At 56.0% G+C, this 15,489-nt stretch overlaps 7 protein-coding genes across 7 annotated transcripts; 2 read left to right on the top strand and 5 right to left on the bottom strand.

Annotated features, from left to right (window-relative positions):
- Positions 1-1,622: 1,622 nt before the first annotated feature.
- Positions 1,623-2,582, top strand: P884DRAFT_292669 (uncharacterized protein; the record flags this gene model as incomplete). The annotated part of the gene is made up of 1 exon (XM_069444178.1): positions 1,623-2,582. The coding sequence occupies one exon, from the start codon at positions 1,623-1,625 to the stop codon at positions 2,580-2,582; it is 960 nt and encodes a 319-aa protein (XP_069296741.1).
- A 384-nt stretch (positions 2,583-2,966) lies between these two features.
- On the bottom strand, positions 2,967-3,304 carry P884DRAFT_260577 (uncharacterized protein). Its single transcript, XM_069441470.1, has one exon. It carries the CDS (start codon positions 3,247-3,249, stop codon positions 3,013-3,015), a length of 237 nt encoding a protein of 78 aa, XP_069296740.1. The 5' UTR covers positions 3,250-3,304; the 3' UTR covers positions 2,967-3,012.
- A 20-nt stretch (positions 3,305-3,324) lies between these two features.
- On the bottom strand, positions 3,325-4,925 carry P884DRAFT_292668 (uncharacterized protein; the record flags this gene model as incomplete). The annotated part of the gene is made up of 3 exons (XM_069444177.1): positions 3,325-4,427; positions 4,480-4,711; positions 4,874-4,925. 3 exons carry the CDS (start codon positions 4,923-4,925, stop codon positions 3,572-3,574), a joined length of 1,140 nt encoding a protein of 379 aa, XP_069296739.1. The 3' UTR covers positions 3,325-3,571.
- Positions 4,926-7,220: 2,295 nt separating this feature from the next.
- On the top strand, positions 7,221-9,388 carry P884DRAFT_260573 (uncharacterized protein). The gene has a single exon (XM_069441469.1). It carries the CDS (start codon positions 7,274-7,276, stop codon positions 9,275-9,277), a length of 2,004 nt encoding a protein of 667 aa, XP_069296738.1. The 5' UTR covers positions 7,221-7,273; the 3' UTR covers positions 9,278-9,388.
- Positions 9,389-9,482: 94 nt separating this feature from the next.
- Positions 9,483-10,671, bottom strand: P884DRAFT_278264 (uncharacterized protein; the record flags this gene model as incomplete). Its single annotated transcript, XM_069443169.1, has 3 exons — positions 9,483-10,239; positions 10,330-10,516; positions 10,569-10,671. 3 exons carry the CDS (start codon positions 10,669-10,671, stop codon positions 9,483-9,485), a joined length of 1,047 nt encoding a protein of 348 aa, XP_069296737.1.
- Positions 10,672-11,997: 1,326 nt separating this feature from the next.
- P884DRAFT_270398 (uncharacterized protein) lies at positions 11,998-13,759 on the bottom strand (the record flags this gene model as incomplete). The annotated part of the gene is made up of 6 exons (XM_069442345.1): positions 11,998-12,386; positions 12,419-13,069; positions 13,215-13,338; positions 13,377-13,461; positions 13,519-13,640; positions 13,676-13,759. 6 exons carry the CDS (start codon positions 13,757-13,759, stop codon positions 11,998-12,000), a joined length of 1,455 nt encoding a protein of 484 aa, XP_069296736.1.
- A 1,128-nt stretch (positions 13,760-14,887) lies between these two features.
- Positions 14,888-15,352, bottom strand: P884DRAFT_300442 (uncharacterized protein; the record flags this gene model as incomplete). The annotated part of the gene is made up of 1 exon (XM_069444766.1): positions 14,888-15,352. One exon carries the CDS (start codon positions 15,350-15,352, stop codon positions 14,888-14,890), a length of 465 nt encoding a protein of 154 aa, XP_069296735.1.
- Between the last annotated feature and the right edge of the window lie 137 nt (positions 15,353-15,489).

The raw sequence follows: 15,489 nt of genomic DNA, 5'->3' as shown, positions 1-15,489 counted from the left end.
TAGATCTAATTTGAGCCCCACCTTGTGTGGTAATTTTGGAACGCCCAATCTGTTGTTCTCATCGTCATTCCTACTCTGTCTCTCCTAGGGCTGGATCAATGTTTATAGATATAATACATAGTTATGAAGCTAAGTATGAAGGCGATTGAAAGAAGAACACCGTAACAGAGCATAGCTATCACTCTCTTACAGTTCAGCGTCTCATTATCGACCAGTTGCTGACCCTCCTCTAGTGCACTGCTCTGCACCATCTTCAAAGAGGAACAGACACTCGTTTCAGTGACGTTCCTTATCAACTCAAAACTTATCAGCATATGATCGTGACAATTTTAACGTAATCAACCTTACTTTTACCTGAACCCTCTTTCACCCCAATGTAGAATCTGGGGGTAATGCTCCGGGAAGTTGTTGTTGCCAGGAAGGAGGCAATTTATTCTTCGATGATGAATCAAGGGGAGCTTGCCCAAGAGTGTGGTCGATTGAGTTTGGAATCAACCACGTCAATGGGCCAGGGAACAGAGGTCCCTTAAAATTTAATCGGGGAGACAGGGCGGCGCATGGAGAATAGTTCTGTTAAGGTGGCACGGTTAGAAGTCATTGTGTGACAGGCGAAGGGAATGATCTATAAGAACTTTTACCACTACAGGTACCCCGACCGGATCGGCCTCTCAGGGATCGCGGGATCCGGAATGGCCCCACACCGGGAATCCGGGTCGGCCCCACAGCAGAGCCGGATCACGGGATCCGGATCCAGCCCCATTACCCTGTCGGCAGGATTGTTTCAGATGATCCATGCGCCGACTGCCGAGTACCAGCGACTGAGCACGGGGCAGTCCCATATTGACGGAGCTCCGCAGCAGCCGGCTGGAAAGCGCCAACCGGGACGCGGTTAAACAACGATGTCGGGCTTTGTTTTAGCTGCAGAGAGTATGGGTCGGTTAGGCGAAGCTGGTCTTTGCGAGGCGTGGCAACAAGCTTTTTAGAAGGTCGACAAAGCTCTAAAATTGCCCTATTTGGAGCCTGCTCTGGCAGTAGGCCCCGCTCGAGATCAATGATTGATCGGTTACATGTCTTGTGACTCCTAAATTGCAAGTGACAACCTCATTGATCATCGAAAAGCCTGGGATGCAACTACAAAACAAGTCTAGTTGGGCTGTAGAAGGCACAACACCAGCCACTCCCAACGACGCCGGCCAGGGGACCGGTGACGGCGGTCCTCTCGCTCCTGCTACTACACAGGCTATCGCCTGCTGATGCCAGGGTCAATGTGGAGGCGTGGGTTTGGACAGGTTTAGGAGGAAAAGAGGAAGAAGCTAAATCAAGATGACAGGCTGTTGATCTTGTGGCGCTTCAAACCTGGCAGTCATGCGCCGAGTTCTGGTGTCTGCTTCTGCATGTTGTTGGTGACACAAGCCATCAGTGGGGAGCAAACAACTGCGCCTGGACCAACCAATCTCACAGAGCCTTTGACGAGGGCTGCCACACCGCTTCCTTTCTCGGCATCACCTGGTGTCGGAAACCCTCTCGGCAACTTTCCCGCTCTCTGTCCCCTTCATTTTGCACAAGGCTGCGCATCCATCTATTTTGTGCGGTAAGAAGTTGCTCAACGACAACAGGCCGTCATGGTCATCCTCAGCCAGCCCGACATGGACCGCCCCATCCACGTGCGGGACTCGGTCAAGCAAATCGACAAGACTTCCTGGCTCGTCGGAAGCAAGCACGTCCTCCGTCACATCCAAGGGCCGCGCAAGGAGGACTGCCTGTGGGAGAATAGCAGCGACGGCTCATACTATACCCTCACTGCGGCGCCGGTCCCCCCACCCGATGTCGGCCCGCTCGCCCCCGATGGCCACGCCCGCCAGATCCACGACGCCGGCGACGTGTCGGCCGTGTTCAGCTTCGGTGACGCGCTCATCGTCAAGGTCAGGATTGCCAACGACAATACTCGGCGAGAACCGGAAACCCTAGCGTTTCTGGCCGCACAGCAACTCAGCTTCGACATTCCCACCGTCCTCTTCTACACCGAAGACGCTGGCAAGACCTACTTGGTTGAGCCTTGTGTACCCGGCAAGCGACTCAATGAAGCGTGGTGGGAAATGTCCGAGGAGGAGAAGGGGCACGTGGTAACTCGCGTCGCGCAAATTTGCGCCGAAATCAAGGTCTTTCGGTCCAGTGTTCTGACCGGAGTCGACTACAACTGGCTGGATCCGCTCCAAGAACCGGGTGGCCAGAGCGTCGAAGTCCTCCAACAACACTGCGAAGAGCTGGGAATGGACTGCTCGGAGTTTGTCTTGTCTCACAACGACCTCGGGCCGACTAATATCATCGTCAACGGAAACCGGATTGTCGTCCTCGACTGGGAGATGGCCGGGTACGTTCCCCTGGAATGGGTGCGAACCAAGTTCGCCATCTGCGGGGCCTTGTGTGTGGAGCGCGTCAGCAGCGCCGGCGTAGAGCGCAACAGCGAGTACCCGGTGCGGGTTGAGCAGAAGCTCGGAGAGATGGGGTTCCCCGAGGTCACCGAGGCATATAACAAGAGGGATAAAGCGATCGAGGAGGAATGGGAGAGAAACCAGCGCTAGCTTAGCTTCGACAAATATCCCAGCCACTCTAGTCACCAGATCTATCCTGCGCCCAGCCAATCGTTATGCGCCCTGAGGAGCTCGTTCGCCGCGCCGCAGACTCACAATTCCATCAGCTAATGAGGGGTGCGGTCAGGCATTCAATGCAAGGCGAGAGCCGGGCCGCAAGGCGGTAGTCAAAGCATCGCTGCGTCGACCTTGATCCTTCCAAGTGAACGCAAGGTGGTTCATGCTCATCAGCGTCTGTGGGTGGTCGGCCCCGAGCTTAGTCTTGCTCGTCTCTATCACCTGCACAAACAGCTTCTCAGCCTCCTCCCACCGGCCCTGGTCACCGTGTATCAACGCCAGGTTGCACATGCTCGTCAGCGTGGAAAGATAATCGTCCCTGAGTTTGGTCTTGCGAGCCTCTATCACCTGCATTCACACTTTCCTAGTGATGCTGATTCCCGGCTTCCATCATAACTAGATACCACTTGCAGCGGACTGTGCACTCATGCTCCCTCCCCAACACAGTCTCCATCTTTCCCAGAATGCTTCTCCATACATCTTCTGCTAATTCTCGATTCCCTTGTTCTAGGTGGATCAAGGCCAGGTTGAACATGCTAATGAGTGTGGAAGGGTGCCCCTCTCCAAGTTGTCTGCTCTGCCTTTGGATTGCTTCGACCATCAAATCTCGTGCCTCTTCCCGTCTGCCTTGACTGTTATATCATGGCAAGATTGAACATAGACACGAGCGTGTCAGGGTGATTGTCTCCTAAGACCTTTACCCTCTCATCCAGCACTTCCTTTCCCAGCTCCTCCGCTTTATCAAACTGCTTCGCCTCAAGGGTGTAGCTCAGACGACCAGATCCAAGCATTAAAGAGGTCGATGAGGACCTGGAAGACCGACCTCCGGGACTATCAAGGTAGCCGAGCTAGGCCAGCGTGCCCGGCAAAGCGGATATCTGTTGCTGCAGGAACCAAGAGTAAAAGGGAAAGAATCATCAAGCCTAGTTATCTTTAGCTGTATTATGCTTTGGCTGTGGCTGGTGGCTCGGCTTTGGCTGTGTCGTCATTGACTGCGCCGTCTTTGGCTGGGTCTTTGGCGGTGTTGTCTCTAGTTTGGTCTGGCTTGTTGTGTTTCGCTGGGTCTTGGGCTGGGTCTTTGGCTTTGGCTGGATCTGGCTGGTCTTGGGCTGTGTCGTCATTGACTGTGCCGTCTTTGGCTGGATCTCTGGCTGGATCTGGTTCGTCTTGGGCTCGGTCTTTGGTTGTGTTGCCTCTGATTGGGTCTGGCTCGTCTTTGGCTGTGTTGTCTCTGCTGTCTGTAGCGGAGGTGTTGGCGGGTAAAAGTCTTTTGTCCTCATCCCTGGTAGGATATAGCGGAAATCTTCGGTAAGTCCCTCTTTCATCCTTAGCGATGAACAAGTTCGACAGTCGGTAGTACAGAACGGCTTCCAGTTGTTTGTAGGGCCAAAGCGTCCCACCAAATTGGGCTGCCCAATAATAAACCCTAGATCTTTGAGAGTCAACTTAGGGTCCTCCGGGGTTATAACTCCCTCAGAGTCGATATAAGGTAGCCGATAGTGGCCGAACCCAAAACGCTTGACGCCCAGCCCTACCGAGTCCCAGAAACCATTCCTGAATATACCGAATTCGATATAGGCCCGCTCTCCAACAAGACGACCAGAGCTGTCAAGGTTGAACTTGAAGTTGATAATGTAGTTGAACTTGGCACGCTCCGAAGCAGTCTCGTGATCAATGCGCTTATTCGAAAGAATATCGTTGAGTTGTTCCATAGGGGAGATGGTAGAAAGATGCCATCGTACAAAGCCGCATGCATAGAGCCGGATAAAGCATTGTGAACTAGAAACTATTAGAGGTTTTCTAACAGAGAAGGAAGACACCCGTGACTTACATCCAATCTCGGAACCCAGACATCTGAGCATTCGGGAGTAGACGAAAAGTGAAGTCCGTTAGGTCGGATTGGAAGCACTTCTCATGGCGGTCCCCTCGAAATAGATAGAGCACCATTTCTAGGTTGCAGTAGGCGATTATTGGAAAACCGAAAGATGCTATTGTATGGGCCTCGTGGCTAAGAGTTTCGCCAATCTCTCGAATAGCAATCATAGGAGTACCATGATAAAGGCCTGATCGTCGGGGGTGTTCTTTATTGGAAATATTCCAAAAGAGATAGACACTATTTAAGTGGCTATTAAACCGAAACGCAAGACGCCGATCGCTGAAGTACTCGATGAAAAGAGTATGCATACGAGTGTAAAGAGCCTTGTATAGAGTGTCATTGTGCTTACTTGCACCTGCAATGTTGTCAAGAGGGAAGATCCTGTCTCCAGAGGTAGCCATTGCTCAGGCGGGCGTTGATACTGGATGCTGAACAAGGAGAGGCGCTAAGCGAGTAGAGGAATGATGCGAAGAGGCGTCGATGCTGAACGGGTAGAGGCACAGGTGATGCTGTGACGAGGAGAGAGACTAGCTGGATACTCGACGAGGAGAGGTGCTGATGCGAGCAGAGGCGCTGATGCGAGTAGAGGCGTTGATTCTGAACGAGTAGAGACGTAGCGTTGATACGAGTAGATGTGTTGATGCGAGTAGAGGCGCTGATGCGAGTAGAGACGCAGCGTTGATGCCGTGACGAGAAGAGACTGGATAAACGAGGAGAAGTACCCAGACCAGGCGCAGACGACGCAGACGGCGCAGACAGGATAGGCGGCGTAGACGGGCAGACGGCGTATAGGGACAGGCGGCGTATAGGGACAGGTGGCGTAGAGGGACAGGCGGCGTATAGGGACAGGCGGCGTATAGGGACAGGTGGCGTAGAGGGACAGGCGGCGTATAGGGACAGGCGGCGCAGACGGACAGACGCCGCAGACGGCACAGACAAGCAGACGCCGCAGACCTGGCACCGCGCAACACAGGTAGACGTCGCGGATTTAGCATATCACAGACGGACCGGTGCAGACTTAGTAAAGCAGACTTTGTTATATAGTAGTCTAGGTGTATCACAAGCTCTAGAAGGTATTAGCACCTGGTTATTACATTGGTATTTATCTCTTTATCTCGAGATCCCTGGTAAGTATATGTCCTTCTTAACATCTTCCCTCTCTAATTTGAGATAGCAAAGAGATGGAGCGGCTCCCTGAGTTACCAGAAGATCTTGCAGCATGGGTTGCACAAGAGGAGAAGAAGTAGGCTGCTGAGAATGCCCAACTTCAACCGGAAAATACAGTACCGAAAAAGCCACAGTATATGTGGAAGCTTTCATCGAAACCAAGGAGTACTTCTCGTCAATATGGTCCCGGTTGCTGGGAGGATGGATGTAATGGCCGCCGATTCTCGACTATCAGCAATTACTACCGACACAAACGCGAGCAGCATATATGGAAACTGCCAGCGGTTTGTCCTAAGTGCAACACTCGATTTACACCAGTCCTACCTACTCCAAGGAGCTGCCGACCTGAAGTACCGCAGTGTTGGGAACACGGATGCAATGGACGGAGCTTTGCAAAGTATGCCGAACTCTTTCGACACCAACGCATTATGCTAGCACGAGAAGTAGTATGTCCAGAGTGTGGCGAGGTATTCTACCGATGATAGGTTAGGCGTTTATAATACCACCTAAAAGAGACTCCGGCATCCTAAGGCTCGTTCGACGGCATCCGCCCCCCTCCACACCCGCTCAGGAAAGCCGTTGGCGCCAAGACTAAGACCCCCTATGTTCGTTAGGATGGCGAGGATGGGCAGGAAGAGCCGGGTTTGCACCATTGTAATAGCCTGAATTTCAAGCAACGTTCAATCATATCCGGGACGAAATACTCGCTGATTGGATCCTTGCGGGCTTTCTCATGTACCCCCTCATCTGATCATACAATCCGCTGTCCTCCGTCTTCCACCTTCCACCGCCTGTAAATACTGCCTTCCGCAGCGTGTTCAGTGAGTGGTCAGGCGCGTTGGATAGACCCATGCCGCAGAGGATCTCGCCCCTAAACGCAACGTTCTCTGGCACGGCGGCGGGAGACGACACCCGCGCCAGCGCCGAGCCGTTTGCAACGCAGACAGAAGGCGGATTGGCCATCTCCGAGAGCTTACCCGCAGTCGAGAGGTAGCTGGACCCAGGGTCCCATCACGGTCAGGGTCCTCGGCAGCTTTGGCAAACCTCGAGACAATAGATTCAGAAGCGGCGGTGACGAGCTGGTAAGGTTGGCCGGAACGGCTGCGTTAGACAAAGGTCGACTAGAGGAAGCAGGACTTACCAAGGCCAGGCAGCGACGGGACTTGAAGATGGGGAACGACTCGCCATGCGCTAGGTAAGATATATCATCGTTGTTCTCAACTGCTGGCATCTGCGCTTGTGGAGCGACTGTATAATGAACCCCCTGTGGATTGCTGCGATTCCGAAGACGTCGCAGAGCCATGACTCAGTACATGGCATTCCTTCCTCCGCGGCCTCAACAAGTCTCATTTGGCTTCTCTGACTTCGGGCCGATCAGCGAATTAGATTGGTGGGGCTTCCATACAGGTGTCGAGAGGTGTGGGGCAACTGGCAACTGCCCACTGCTTGCGAGTGTTGCCCTGCCAACGAGCCCAGCAGAACCGCATTTCGCATCTCCATTGTTTGCCGCCACGCCGGAGCAACTGCTAGCACCTCCGGACTCCACATTGCCGAAGCCTGAGCGAGGACGAGACCAAGCATCATGGATGCGCGACGACAACAGATTCTCGAATGGATATGCACCGGGAAGCATGTCATTCAGACCGACTACGACAAGCCCGCCAGCGATCGGACCGCCGACGACGCGACCCGTTCCGCCCACGATGCCGCTCCCTCAGAGATGTCAACAAGCTCTTCGTCTGACATCCCGGACAAGCTGATCGGCGCCGACCATGACCTCCTGATCCCAAGCTCCGCCGATATTGATCGCGTCTTCCACAACGGCCGCGCTACGTGGGCGCGTTTCGCCAGGCTCGCCGAGGCCCTTCCTCTGCACGCCTTCCCCGCCGAATTTGCCAATCTTTCCATCATGCTGAAGGATGTCCCTGCTCTCCCGGACAATCTGCCCAAGAGGGGTTTCATTATTGGGCGGCCCCTGTGGCATGTACCAGATCCCGACCACACCGATGACACAGAAAAGCTGGAGTGGGATTTGCAGTATGCCCACGGCGTTCGGAAGTTCTTCCATCTATCTTACCCAACGCCGATCGAGTGCCGCGTCTACTCGCAGCCTGCGATCCCAGGCCATGCGCTTTTGACTGCGCAAAGAGGACTCTCGTTTCTGACCATGTGCTGGTCGTACATCCTGTCGGTCCGCATCCTCGAATTGCAGGGCAGCAAGCCAGTGTACTCTCGGTTTTCCCTGCTGCCGGTCTCGGCCAAGACGTTTCGGGCCACAGCGGGAGAGGTCGTCCTCAACCTGGGAGCATCTGCCTCCCGCAGGTTAGTCAGATGGCTGTGCGCTGTGCTCTCGCCCAAGCCTGGTTGGTTGGCGGATGGTGGGAAGTTCCCTCCATGGGCTGCTTTCTGCGCTGGCGATAGGCCCCTTGTGGTCGTTACCGCCGACGGTCCGGCAGGCTTCGTCTTTAAGGAACCGCCACCAAGTTCTACAGAGGCCACCGAGCTGCTCATCGAATTCTGTCGCTTGTATGGCTTGCTTAAACTGGAGCACAAGTACAAGGATCAGAGTTCAAACCTACCGCCCCCTATAGCCGCGTTCCTGGCCGCACTCGCTCTGCCATTCTACCGCAACGTCGGCCTCCAGCCGCAGTTCCCGATTGCTTCGCTGGGAAAGCCCATCCCGCAGAGCACCAAATCCGCCGAACATACCATTAGCACCGTCCGACAGTACGTCGCCGATCTTCGCTACTACATGACGTTGAGCATGCACCCCAGTTCCATTGGCTCCATCATCTGGAGCATTTTCTGGCAGCCCGATGTCGAAGCGAACCTTGTTAGCCCTTGGCTGGCCTCGATCAGCACTGTGATCAACCCGATTCTCGAATCCCGCAACCTGTATCTGCTCGCCAAAGTGTTTGCACTCCGCCGACCACGCGTTGCCCCATGGTGGCTGGGCATCTTTCTCTTGGGCGACTTCGTCATCCTCGACCGCATTTCCCGTTATCTCAAGACACTTGAGGAACGTTGGGGGTTCGGTTCAATGGCGCTGCCCGACATCACGGTGGCTGCTTGGACCGGATCGCCCCAGTCCTTCCTCGACAGCGAACCGGCACCTGCCGGCCAGGGTCCCAAGGGGCAGGTATCTAGGGCTGACGTGCTACGGCATCGCTACAACTTTCGTCTTCAGGAAGATGCATATCTCTCATGGCGCCCCTTTGGCTATATTGCCAAAGAGCTCCTCGAGCCAGATCTTTGGCCTTGGCTTGAGCGCGGCTACATTAGGGAGTACTCCCACTGGGTTTGGTATATCAAAAGGGGCAATGACGTCCTTCGCGACGTCCAGCTGGGTTTTCGCCGCGATACCAACAGATTCGTCCCAGATGTTCCAGACCGCTTGAAGACGTACTCTGCACGTCGACGGGCCGGACGCAATAGCGTCATCAAATTGGAGCCGTCGAAAACGTCCACGCTTCGCATGATAGACGCCTGCGTGGAGGATGTCTGTGGAGACCGGGATGCTTGCATCTTGGCCATGCCGGGGGCCATGAGCCACCCTTGGCTAAAGGACTGGAGGGGGCTGGAGTGATTGGGACTGGCGGATCCGCTGAATCATTCCAGCGAACCACTAATGGGTACTACTTCAAGATGACTGTAATGAACGTGAAAATACCTAGACTTCAATCTTGCAAAGACTGCTTGCAAACCCGACTGGAGACTCGAAAGACACATGCAGCATCTAAAACCTCTTCCCTGCAATTTGTCGCATGACCCTCCTCTCCACATCCAACCCGTTACTTCTTCCTCGGCTTCTCCTTTTCTTTTTTCTCTTTTCCTTTGCCCTTGGCGGCTTCTTTGCCCTTCTTTTCTGCTTTGCCTTGGGCCCCTTTGCTTCCGGAAGCATGGCCCTCGGTGGGTGCAGGTGCCCCGAATTCTGTCGTGTAGAACTGCTGCCCAGAGGGGCTAATGAACAAGAGGTATGAACCATATTCCGTTGTCACCTCCTGCCACTCGTTGGGATTGGTCTTGAACTTGTGGCCTTTGGGGTATTCAAAACAGACGGTCCCTTTCTTGACCTCGATAACAACGAAAGTGGGTTCACCAATGGCTTCGGCGTCATCGGCACCAGGCTGTTGGGCTGAGGAGCTGCCGGACGCCGTGTCGTCTCGAATTTCGACTTGAGCAAACATATCCGCAAGATCAGAAACAGCCTGCGGTTGCGGCTCGGCCACCGTGAGTGGATCGTCGGACCCTTCCGAGCCGAAGCGGACATGGCGAGCCTTTTTCTGTCTCACTGGCGCTGCGTTGGGGCATGCTGCCGTGTCAGAGATTGAGATGGGGTCTTTAGAATCCTGGACTGGTTGGCGGGGGTGCCAGGCCTTGCTCTGCGGTGGATTCCAAAAGCTCTCATCGTTCAAAGAAGGCCCGGTGGTGGCCGGATCGCCGTCGACCAAGCTGTCTGCGCCGGTCGTGTAAGTGCCCGCAATGTAGGCTGCCGAAGTGTAGGAGCTTCCCACTGGATAATCTGTGGTGGTGTAGTCTGCCGCCGTCCTGTAGTCTGCCGTCGTCCCGTAGTCTGCCGTCGTCCCGTAGTCTGCCGCCGTCCCGTAATCTGCCGTTCCGCAGTCTGCCGTTCCGTACTCTGTTGTTGTGTAGTCCGTCGTCATGGTGTAGTCCAGCGTGCTGTCTGCCTCCCCTGTCTCCAGTGGCCGAAAGCCAGGATGATCTGGCTTGTACTCGTGAGGCTCCAGTGGTCTTGCAGAACGGGCTTTGTCTGGGTAGTACTCCACCCCGCAGTAACAGGGCTTGTGACAGATCCTCCAACCTTCTGGATCATGCCCGCCAAGGCCGTGGTAATTCACCTGGCAAATCTCGAACACTTTTTTGCATTTTTTTGCACTTGGCTTCCCTTGCAGCGGTATGCCCATTCATGGGATGGCCGCATCGTGCGCAGAAGCCTTTGCGTCCCGAGGAGGTCGTCATGGTGCTTTGGGCAGTGGTTGGCTACAGGGAGCAGAGAGTCGACAGTGTGGTGCCTTGGAAGACCATGGTCTCACGCTGTTCGATGTCACCACGAAGACTCAAACATCCTGAGCTGTCAAGGAAAAACAGGCTTCCTTGTACCCCATGGTGCAAAGGCAGACACGCTCACCAGGCCACCTATCTCCCTCGGGCCGGGCACATGCAGACATTCGTGGCCCTGCAGACAGCCATGTGCCCTTGAAGCTGCCGGTGGTTGAGGGATTGGCTGTGATGTCGACCACATAATGATGCAGATTGCTGCCTAGGCCCACCTACCCTATCAGGAACTTGCTCTGCAACATGATTTGTTGTTCGTGCTGGTTGGGAATGTTCAGGTCTGCAGCCTCGCAGAGTAGAAAACTAGTGGATTGAGCATTGTGCAGATTCAGAGTCAGCATCCCTTCACGGGCTTCCTTGCCAAGAATAGCACACGTCTCTGCATGGCCATCTGCCCCTGAGTGGATTGGGCGACCTTTGGTAGGTATGCATGCGAGTACCCGTTGGGCGGCACCGGGAAGCCTTTCCGGAGATAACAACATCAGCATGAAGGGTGTGTCCTCTCTCGGCCCGGTGAGTCACAGAGTCTCTGGGCCCTCCTTTCAGGACCGTTCATCATCCAGAGCCGACCCTTGCCGAGGCCTGGCCTTCCATGGACGAGAGCACGGAGTGCTACATCTCACGGATCGCGGGCATCTGCACGGATCTGGCAGCTTGGACGGGCAATGGCATTCATGGTGTCGACGGGCGGAATCTGTCAGATCTCTCACTCCTCTCCACGGCGTCGAAGACATGAACCGTTACATTACGGCTTCGACTCCCCAGAACTAGGATATGCTCCGTGCAGCAGCGCGTGGCCGACCTCTGGACTTTCTGGCCGCCCCGTGTCGTCTTGAAACTGTTGAAACAGTCGCCACCTTCCCATTGACCCGAGGTCGTAGTGATTTTAGCCGCTCTTCACAAGGATCCGGTGGTGCTGCCGCCGTCCAGCGAGGGGTTGTCATGCGCTTGGACCGCCGAGGACGGGGTGGGGGCGAGGGATGGGCGGTGGTGGTAACTGCCGAGACCGCCGGCACCTCAGGATCGGAAGCTTGCGGTTGCGGGATGCTGCTTGGGCCGTCACTCGTGCCGACCACCTTCCTTCTCTTCGACTGCGGTTCCGGGACATCCTCCTCCTCCTCCTCCTCCTCGTCTGCCTCTCGAGGGCTTGCGTCTCTTGCTCCGTCTTGTCTGTGATGAGCTGTCGCTCTTGCCAGCCGGCGTCTTCTCCATCTCGTCCGTCTCGTCAATCTAGTCCATCTCTTCCATCTCTTCCACCTTCTTCGTCCGCCTGCGCTTCCCCAACCGCGAGAATGCTGTAGTGCTGTTGCGCTGAGGATGCCAAGTTGCTTTCGTCTGTTCCGGGCTTCCAAGTGTATGCCTCCTTTTTCTGCTGCTGCCACTCGTGCTGCCACTCGTGCTGCCACCGCTCTCGCTAGCGGCAGCCTTCTGCTCTGCCTCGATCTCCTCTATCTCGGATAGTACCCAATCGACCCTGGACTGCTGCTGCTCAACTGCGGCTTTGGCTGCCTGGTATTTCCCCTCGTAACCGTCGCGTGTTTTCACCCTCTTCTCCAGTCTTCGGGCAGCTTCGGACACGTCATCCCAGCCCGTGAGGTTTTGGATGTTGAGAGTGCCGTCTGGGGTGTCGCTGAGGTTCTGCATCACAAACAGGACGCGCTCATCCGCGGGGCCGCCGTCTTAGGAGAGGGGGCGTTGCAGGAGCGGCCGTCTCGCCGTCCGAGTTCGTAGGTGGCGACGATGTACCTGCTCAGCGACGACCACAAGCTCCCGTCCGCCTCCCCCCCGAGGATTGTGGACGCTTCGGTGTCGGTGTCCAGACCGTCCGAGTGATGGTGGTTGTCCACTTCTCCTGGGTGGCTTTCCCGGGCGCCGTCGTCGTCGTCGAGCAAGAGCAAGAGCAGTGCCTCTTTGTGGCACTCCGCGGCCGTCTTTCGGTCGTCTGGGTCGAGGCAGAGCATCGATTTCAGAACGAACGATAACAGTTCCTGTCGTCGTCGCCGGCCTCCCTGCCGGAGCGCCCCCTTTACCTTCTCGCGGATGCTCCGGCACCATTCCACTCCCATGTTCTCCTCCTTCTCCTCCTGTTTGGGAAGTCCGCACAGGAGCCTGGCGAGAACGACGCCCAGCGACCAGACGTCCACGAGAGCCGTATAAGTGGGCCGCCGCTGCCTTCTCTCGAAGCACTTTGCCTCGTAGACCTCGGGAGCCAGGTAGACATACGTGCCGCAGATGGTCTTAAGGGTGTCTCCCTCGCGCGAGATGCCAAAGCTGCTTGCTTTTGTGCTTGGAAAAGGGACGGCTGGCGTGGAGGTGGTCGCTGATGGAGTCCTCGGGCATGTATTCGAGGTGAAGCCAAGGCGACGTCGCCGAACACGAGTTGAGCAACGAGACGATGTGCTTCTGTGAACGAGGTCAGCGATCCGCCGTGTCGCGTGATGCAAAACCGCCGGCGCCGAGTTTCTTGCTCACCGTTACGGGCTTGCCGGGCCCCGAGGCAGGTGTTCGCGCGCCCGACGGGGCTGTGGTGTCGACCCGGCTCAAGGGACCGACACGGTCAAAATCGAGGAGCTGCTCGGCATCCGTCGTGCCCGGCGGAATCTGTCCACCTTGTCCCGATAGGACTTGGAGCCGATGTCGTGTCGCGGTACAACGAGCCGGAACTGCAGGAACTTGGACACCTTGACGATGATGCTGTTTACTTTCTGCAGAAAGTCGCTTCCGCCCACGATCCAGTCAAAGTTGGACTACCGGCCCCGTTCCATGTTGTCGTATATGACGGTGATGCCGTAGGTTGACCCCAGGTCTCGGCCGATCAGGCAATAGTCGGCGTCGAAGGTGAGGGCGAAGTGGTAGGCGCTGACGTGTCGATGCTGCGCGCCGCCTCGAGATAGCCAGGGGTACCCACAGCCGGGTAGATATAAGCCACGACGTTGTCGTCGTCGTCGTCGTCGTCGTTGTTTTTCTGCTTGTCGGCGTCAGCGTGGACCATGATGATGAGAAGGAGGAACGCAAGTGTGGAGGAAATAAGCGAGGAAGACGTATGGTTGGGACGAGACGAGTCTCGAGTTTCGAGTTCTCGCCGAGGGAGCACTTGCATCCTATCGGTAGCGCCACGGTCATTATCGCTCGTTATGGCCGGATCTCCCGCCCAAGTCCCTCGCGGGAGTTCACCTGCATGCAACATGGGTTTGCCGTCTGACTGGGTGTCACTGACACCCTGCTCTGGAACGAGTGGCTGGCGTATCACCCTGATTCATTGATTCGTTCTTGGAAATGATGCCGCTGCTACCTCCTACTTGTGGTAAGGGGGCTGTGCCTACCTGCTGCCTGCGAAGAGCCTGCTCGATTGGCTGATTGTGTCGCGCCAAGCCTTACGGTGCTGCGGCACAGCCAGTTTCAACGTTTTCTTGAAACGGAGAGCACTAACAGAGGAAAAGAGGCGCCCGTTTTTGGGTCCCGAGGCCCCCTGTTTTTTGACCCCTCTTCTCCTAAAACATAAGCTTTTAAGGGCCCGATTAGTAGTTGGGTCGGTGACGACCAGCGAATCCCGGGTGTTGTATGTTTTTTTGCTTCCTGTTTACTCCATTACGAGTCTTGGCAAGGGTTTTCAGAGTCTCCCTGCTGTGCAACCACCAATGCCATGAACATGATGGTTTCCCACGGGACAGCGAGCAAACAGTGCTCTCTTCACATAAAACTGATCAAACCATTGCCACGGTAACAAATATTGAATTCATTCCATCTCTTTTTTTTCTTCTGCCAGTTCAATATCCCCTTGAAAGAGATCACGGCAGACGCGCCCGCGCTGGCAGTGCCTCGCTCAGTCCAAGGGATTCAGATATGAAGTGTAAGTTAGGTAGGTAGGCAGGTAGATAAGAACCTACCTCGGCTTATCTTGGGCTCTGACAGTACCACAACCCCCCCCCCCCCCCCCCCCCTTTTTTTTTTTTTTTTTTTTTTTTTTTTTTTTTTTTCCCCCCACCCCCCCCCCCCCCCCCCCCCCCCCTTTTTTTTTTCTTTTTTTTTTTCCTTTCTTACCCAGCCCCTGAAACCACACGGCCCGCACTCTGCATCATCATCAACTCTCCTCGTCGTCCGTCCGTCTTGGTCATGCTCATCAAGACGAAGCAGACGGGGACCCCGACACGACGTTCCAGCCCTTCTTGACGACTATTATGCCGTCCGCCGACTCGGACGTCGGCTGCCTGTTCTCCGGGGCGGCGTCGGCCTCGTACTTGGGCGAGTCGGCGCCGACGGGGCGGAGCTGGATCTCGGACGAGTCGTCGTGGAGCTCCTTGAACCCTTCCTGCTGCCGGCTGCGCCCGGCGCCCCGCAGGGCGGAGCCCGCGCCGCTGCCGCTCCCGCTCCCGTACCGCCGCCGGCGGCTGTCGTGCGCGTGCGCGTGCGCGTACGACGACGACCCGCCGGTGCCGGTGCCGGTGCCGGTGCCCTTGCCGACCCCGCCGCCGCCGCCGCCGCCGCGCCCGATCAGCGGCCGGAGGAAGGGCACGCAGGCGACCGAGAGCGCCACCGACGGCTCGACGCCCGTGAAGATGGTCGCCAGCACGCCCGTGTACGTCATGTCCTCGAAATACAGGTGCGGAAGCGTCGCTTGGCGGTAGATGGTGACGGCGCAGGTCCTGAAACCCGGGGGTGGGAGGGGGGGGAGTGAGCGAGTGTGTTCTTAGAGAAGAGGAATGAGGAAAAAAAAAAGGGGGG

The sequence above is a fragment of the Thermothelomyces heterothallicus genome (assembly GCF_042370625.1).
Source record: "Thermothelomyces heterothallicus CBS 202.75 unplaced genomic scaffold P884_scaffold_14, whole genome shotgun sequence".
NCBI classification, from domain to species: domain Eukaryota; kingdom Fungi; phylum Ascomycota; class Sordariomycetes; order Sordariales; family Chaetomiaceae; genus Thermothelomyces; species Thermothelomyces heterothallicus.
The sequence above is the reverse complement of the archived record's forward strand: the minus strand, read 5'-3'. Positions and strand labels throughout refer to the sequence as shown.

What these genes read in the sequence shown, in the direction of transcription:
- P884DRAFT_260573 (XM_069441469.1), top strand. Translation starts at nt 7,274, where the DNA reads ATGGATGCGCGACGACAACAGATTCTCGAATGGATATGCACCGGGAAG.
- P884DRAFT_260577 (XM_069441470.1), bottom strand. Translation starts at nt 3,249, where the DNA reads ATGGTCGAAGCAATCCAAAGGCAGAGCAGACAACTTGGAGAGGGGCAC.